We start from the raw sequence: 7176 nt of genomic DNA, 5'->3' as shown, positions 1-7176 counted from the left end.
CAACGACCTGGGGAATAGTTACAGGGGAGAGGAGGGGGATGAATGAGCCAATTGTAAATTGTAAACTTGTACTACTGCTCTGTGATTACTGTAAGGTAGGAGACGTTATGGAGGTAGTTATCCAGCTTTGGGACCTCTGAGGTCTGACCTTTAGGTCAGGACAAATGCCTTTTTATTTAAATATTCAACAGGTATTGCTAAGAGTGCTAAATCACTATCATCGACGCCATTTAACAGTGGCATTTAAGCTTTAAGGAAGTCACAATTCAATTKACCTTATTTGCTATAAAAACTGTAATTTTAAATGCATTGCAGGAAGACATGTATAAATTGATGTGAGCAATTGCTGCTCAAAAGGGGGTGCTGATTATTAACTTAAAAATGTCAGTTAAAAAGATGTACGTATATARTCCAAGTCCATTACAACACTCATTATTGTTTACTCAAATTGTTTCTAATTTTACACAATGTGTGACATTCAAATGATTTGGAATTGTTTCCAAGGATACACAAAAGGATAGTTTCTCTGACTCCACTATGTTGCTATGGTGATGGTAAACATATCTGTTCGTATAACATACAARACTATATAAGACTGAAAGGTGAGAAGTCACATACACTACAGAGAGACAGACACGCTTGCCAGCATAGATGGCAGCCTGCAAACCACTTGGATCTGGTAAAGAATGCAGCTTTGTGGATAAAGATGAAATCTGGTAAACTCTTTAAAGTCTATGAGTTTACAACAAAACAAATGCAATTAAATGTTATATTGTGTATTCCTTGAATTTTGCTGACAAATTCGACTTTCTTTTTTTTATATAGCACAAGGTTTGTCACTTTTGTTCAAGATGAGGATGTGTTATTGTTATTGTAGTAGTGGCAGTAGTGGTACTGCAGTAATGGTGGATTGGTTAGCAGTAGTTAATGGTGGTGGTGGTGGTAGTAGTAGGCAAGTTCAGTAGTAGTAGTAGTAGTAGTAGTAGTAGTAGAAGTAGTAGTAGAACAAGTAGTTGTAGGCTGGTAGTAGTAGTAGTACTAGCATTAGTAGCAGTAGTAGTATAGAATATATTGATTTTACTCAGGTTCAGTAGAGGATTAGCCTACTCTCTCTACATTATCGTTGAAACTATCTTTGTTTTTGAAATATTTGGTTCTCTGATCTGTGTTAATTTATTTAGGAGCCATGTTTTGCAGGTCCAATGTTTGTTCAAAAGCCTTATACATGTCTTTGATTTATTTTCAGGAAAGTTCATGTCAAAATAGAGCTTCAGTCAGCCAAGGCCTGGCCCAATAAATGGGGATTCTTGACCAAGTCCTACAAGGAGGTAAGCCAGTGAAACCTGATGCAGTATGAACACAGAACAAGTTCTACTTCTTCAGAATACAACCATACAACCCTATAGCCTCTATTGATTAGCCAGGTAGGGACAGACTGAACTGGGCTGCATTTGAATCAAAACAATAAAATCAAAGTTAATGGGTTGATCGATCACTTATCTATGAGTTTCTTCAGATGTTCAGATATTTCATGCAATGTTTACAGATGCAGGAGGAGAGCAACAAGCTGAAGGACGTTGTCAAATTGGAGCTTCCCCAACATCTTAAAACACGACCCCCTACCCCACCTGAGAAATACATCCAAGTGAGTCCTTACAAACTCCTTTGGGTCAAGGTCAAGTAAGGCCCTGGTCAAAGGGAGTGCACTAAATAGTAGTGCACAACCAGGGATGGGTAGGATACTTTCTAAATGTAATCCGTTACAGTTACTAGTTACCTGTCCAAAATTGTAATCAGTAACGTAACTTTTCGATTACCCAAACTCAAATATTGTTACTTTTAGATTACTTTCCCCTTAAGAGGCATTAGAAGAAGACAAAAATGTATGTTACCAATTGAACAACATCTATTGCAGGATAAATCAATGTTAAAGTTTACATAGCTGGCCATATATATATGTAAAATTTTACTTTATGCTTTGGGTTATGTAGGCTTCTTCTAACCCATCGCTTTCTACTACATATAACAATACAATTAAATTATATATTTACAATAAAAACCAAAGTCTAKCAGAATTCCAGTCATTCCAATAAATGTTATACCCCTTGATCTTCAAGAATAGGACTTGGAAATATGGAAGTATAGATTAGCCAAATTGTTTCACCTAAGCATGACCCCAAAACTAAGGATTTATTAGCCAGCCCTTCTCTGTTGTTTATGATTTTGTTGTCATGGAGGACTGATTGGATTCATTGATTCGAGTTGAAAAATAAATGCAGCGCTCATGGAATGGCATGCTTTGAGCACTACTGAAGAAAAAAAAGCACCACTTGTATTACATAGGTTTGGATCTGCACTGTGCAGCTGTTGCTCGAGTGCATTTTTTACTGGCTGTCCACTGGTTTCAAAAACAATGATTGATAGGCAGCTTAAACTTCTTGAATTCAACCATTATTGGGTTCAAATACAATACGTAAGGCGCCAATAGCTAAATGAGAGAGCAGCAGTGTGATTCACATCAATGCGCTATGTAGATATCAATAATAAGTGATATCCGTATTGCCGTAGACCAGGTATACCCCCAGGGGTACGCTCAGTCCCGTCGGGGGTACGACAAATTAAAATGTGATTCACATTAAAAAATATATATAGATATTTTTTTCACATTTCAAAAAGGCCATTTCTATTTTCCAACGGGGATATACATTTGGATGAGTTTTTTTTCTCGCCTGCGTCGTCTCGTTTCACAGCAAAAAAATACAATTAAACAATCTAGTGTTCAGCGAAATAACAATACAATGTCAAATACAGGTAGCCTAGTCAAATAATTAACATCCAATCACATTAACCATTATTCTCTCGCGGGAATTCCACTAACGGTCCGTATGTAGCCAAATGTAGCTGCTGCTCATATTGGTATCTGTACTGATGGCGCAAAAGCCATGACACGGAGACATAGTGGAGTGGTAAACGCATGTGCAAGCAGTTGCTCCCGACCCCACTTGGATACACTGCAGCATCCACCGAGAGGCTATAGCTGCCAAGGGAATGCCTGACAGCTTGAAAGACGTTTTGGACACTACTGAAAATGGTTAACTTTGTTAAAGCAAGGCCCCTGAACTCTCGTGTATTTATTGCACTAGGCAATGATATGGGCAGCGACCATGTAACGCTTTTACAGCATATAGAAGTGCGCTGGTTATCAAGAGGCAAAGTATTGACAAATGTTTTTAAATTTAAGACAAGCTTAAAGTTTTCTTTACTGACCAGAATTTTCACTTGTCTCACCGCTTGCATGATGATGAGTTTTTCACACGACTGGCCTATCTGGGTGATGTTTTTTCTCGCCTGAAAGATCTGAATCTAGGATTGCAACTACATTCAATGTGCGGGACAAAATTGAGGCTATGATTAAGAAATTGGCGCTCTTCTCTGTCTGCATTAACAAGGACAACACACAGGTCTTTCCATCATTGTATGATTTCTTGTGTGCAAATGAACTCAAGCTTACGGACAATRTCAAATGTGATATAGCGAAGCACCTGAGTGTGTAGGGTGCGCAATTACGCAGGTACTTTCCCGAAACGGATGACACAAACAACTGGATTCGTTATCCCTTTCATGCCCTGCCTCCAAGTGCACTTACCGATATCTAAACAAGATAGCCTCATCGAAATTGCAACAAGCGGTTCTGTGAAAATTGAATTTAATCAGAAGCCACTGCCAGATTTCTGGATTGGGCTGCGCTCAGAGTAWCCTTCCTTAGCAAATCGTGCTGCTAAGACACTGATGCCCTTTGCAACCATGTACCTATGTGAGAGTGAATTCTCGACCCTCATTGGCATGAAAACTAAATACAGGCACAGACTGTGTGGAARATTATTTAAGACTGAGACTCTCCAATACAACCCAACATTGCAGCGTTATGTGCATCCTTTCAAGCACACCCTTCTCATTAACCTGTGGTTAGTTTTATATGTAAGATGGTTAAATAAAGAGCAAAATGATTGATTATTATTATATTATTATTTGTGCCCTGGTCCTATAAGAGCTCTTTGTCACTTCCCACGAGCCGGGTTGTGACAAAAACTCACACTTATTCTTATGTTTATAAAATGTATCTTATAGTGTGTGTGTGTGGCAGGCTTACAATGATGGCAAAAAACAACATTTGAGAGTGCGCTGACCCTGGTGCTAGAGGGGGTACGCAGCTGGAGATTGAATGTTTGAAGGAGTCCTGGACTACTGCCGTAGACTAAACCACTGCTGTTATCCTTACCTCCAAGCGTTTATTCACGTTGGATAATCGTTGGATGCCAACAGCAGTCACACCATTGGAAGACATAGCTTGGACTGCAGCCTACAAAARCCTATTCCTGCTCTTTTCTTTTCCCGCGATCCATGAAACACATTTGGTGTGTCATCATAGTGGTCTCTGACTTGTGGTCAGACTCGCTCAGGTGGAACAAACTTAAACGTGTGCCTTTTTTCAATGATGATTTGAAYGTCATTGAGAAAACAGAGAAGTGTCAAAGAATTTTTTCCGCAAACATCCTTTCTGAATTTCAAAGTAATCATCTACTTTTTCAAAAGTATCTGTAATCTGTTTACAATATTTTTGCTGATTTYTTTTGCTGGTTTTTGTAATCCCTTACATTACATGTAATCCGTTGCACCACTACATAACAAAAATGTATATAGTGCACTACTTTTGACCATGACCTATAGGGATCCAATTGTCTTACGTCAGTTAGCGTGATGACGTCGCGTAGCAGTGACCCCACCTGTTGGAAGACAATGATAGGGCTCTGGTCGAAAGTCGTACATTATGTTGGGAATAGGGTGCCATTTGCAGACAGTAATGCTGGGCTATGTGTGACACTGAGGTCGGTTGCAGGTGGGACCCTCTCCCCCAGTTCCCCAGACCACCCAGGCTCAGATTGGCTGGCGCTCGGCCGTGCCCGAGTTGCAGTTGGAGCGCTACGGAAATGTCCAGTGTGGGAAGAAGAGCTTCCTGAAGGAGCTGGGCTGGGCCTTCGACGCCTGCAGCTGAAAAAAACCCTCTTCTGCCATGACACCTACCTCCTAGGCCTTGGCGATGCCGTGCACAGACTCAATATTGATGACTACTCAATATATGACTTTCCCTTATCCCCTGCTCTTGTTTGTCTTTGTCCTCCTCGCTTCCTCCTTTTTGTACTCACATACTCTTAAATCCTATGAAATTAGCACTATCAGCATTTTTTAAATATATTACTAAATATTGATAAATTCTCACTAATCAATACAAAATACTATTAATCTGCTCTTATTTACTTCTGTCTGTCTCACATTTAATTTCAACACAAATATTGCATACTATATCCAACAAAATTACCACAATGGGTGCTTGGTTATTTTGATCCAATGACAATCATTTATAGGATCTAATGTTCTCTCCTTTCATTATCATGTAGTCAATGGTGTTGTATTCCCACAAATGTAATGTATTAGTTAAGGTCCAACATTTTCATTTTGAGGAGGGAATTTTAAACAATGTTTGTTCATATTTGATATACTTGGTATGATTTTTTCAATGGCAGTATGGTTGACCATGTATCAATATCTTATCTTGCAATTTAGCCTATATTCTGTTCGGTTTCATAAGATTGTTATAACAAATTAAGATTTTTATAACAAATTAAAGTAGCTCTCGAGTGGCCGGGAGACCCATGAGGCGGCGCACAATTGGCCCAGCGTCGTCCGGGTTAGGGGAGGGTTCAGGATTTCCTTGTCCCATGTGGCGGGCTGGGTGCCTGCAAGCTGACCCCGATTGCCAGCTGGACGGTGTTTCCTCCAACACATTGGTGCGACTTTCTTCCAGGTTAAGTGAGCAGTGTGTCAAGAAGCAGTGTGGCTTGGCAGGGTCGTGTTTCGGAGGACGCATGGCTCTCGACCTTCGCCTCTCCCAAGTCCTTAGGGGAGTTGCAGCGATGGGACAAGACTGTAACTACCAATTGGATGTATTCACAATCTATTTGTTTATATTAAAAAGTATTTGCATAGAGAAGCTGGGTAGCACTATTTTACCATATAGAAATTACCAAATATTTACTAAGATGTGGATTCATTAAATCAAGCATCACTAGAAACCATTTACCAGCTATGTTTAATTATTAGCCAGGTACCAGAAAGTATTTCCTACTACACTGAACAAAAATATAAACGCAACACGTAAAATGTTGGTCCCATGTTTCATGAGCTGAAATAAAAGTTCCCAGAAATTTTTCAGATGCACAATAAGCATATTTATCTCAAATGTTGTGCACAAATTTGTTTACATCCATGTTAGAGAGCATTTGTYCTTTGCTAAAATAATCCATCCACCTGATAGGTGTGGTATATCAAGGAGCTGATTAAACAGCGTGATCATTACACAGGTGCTGGGGACAATAAAAGGCCACTCTAAAATGTGCAGTTTTGTCACACAACACAATGCCACAGATGTCTCAAGTTTTGAGTGAGCATGCAATTGGCAAGCTGACTGCAGGAATGTCCACCATAGCTGTTGCCAGAGAATTAAATGTTCATTTCTCTATCATAAGCCATCTCAAACGTTGTTTTAGAGAATTTGGCAGTATGTCCAACTGGCCTCACAACTGCAGACCACGTATTTGGCATCGTGTGGACGAGCGGTTTGCTGATGTCAACGTTGTGAACAGAGTGCCCCATGATGGCGGTGGGGTTGGGATGCTCTGGATCAACATGTACGACAGTGTGTTCCAGTTCCCGCCAATATCCAGCAACTTCGCACATCTATTGCAGAGGAGTGGGACAACATTCCACAGGCCACAATCAACAGCCTGCTCAACTCTATGCGAAGGATACGTGTCGCGTATTTTGGTCACAGATTTCCCAATAATGTGAAATCCATACTTGTTGAGCACATTCATTTTGGCACATGTCTTGCCCATCAGTGCAACACATATGGCACTGTCATACTGAGCTTAATGCAAGGCTACAGCTGCACTGACATAATTTTTTTGCTGTTGCAATTTACTAATTCTACCTAAGGGCGCAACGCATTACACACATTCCAGATCTACTATTATGAAGCTGCCTGGAATACAAGCCAAACTGCTGTCTAACAGTAGAGGGGGATATGCTGATTTCATAATAATGAAAATTATGTTGGAT

The 7176-nt window shown here is 40.0% G+C and overlaps 1 protein-coding gene across 1 annotated transcript; it reads left to right on the top strand.

The window, feature by feature from the left end:
• The first annotated feature begins 603 nt into the window (after positions 1-603).
• Positions 604-6172, top strand: LOC111966307 (ciliary microtubule inner protein 1). The gene is made up of 4 exons (XM_023990874.2): positions 604-716; positions 1247-1328; positions 1547-1645; positions 4898-6172. Exons 1-4 carry the CDS (start codon positions 652-654, stop codon positions 5051-5053), a joined length of 402 nt encoding a protein of 133 aa, XP_023846642.1. The 5' UTR covers positions 604-651; the 3' UTR covers positions 5054-6172.
• Positions 6173-7176: the final 1004 nt, after the last annotated feature.

The sequence above is a fragment of the Salvelinus sp. IW2-2015 genome, linkage group LG1 (genome assembly GCF_002910315.2).
Source record: "Salvelinus sp. IW2-2015 linkage group LG1, ASM291031v2, whole genome shotgun sequence".
NCBI classification, from domain to species: Eukaryota; Metazoa; Chordata; class Actinopteri; order Salmoniformes; family Salmonidae; genus Salvelinus; species Salvelinus sp. IW2-2015.
The sequence above is the reverse complement of the archived record's forward strand: the minus strand, read 5'-3'. Positions and strand labels throughout refer to the sequence as shown.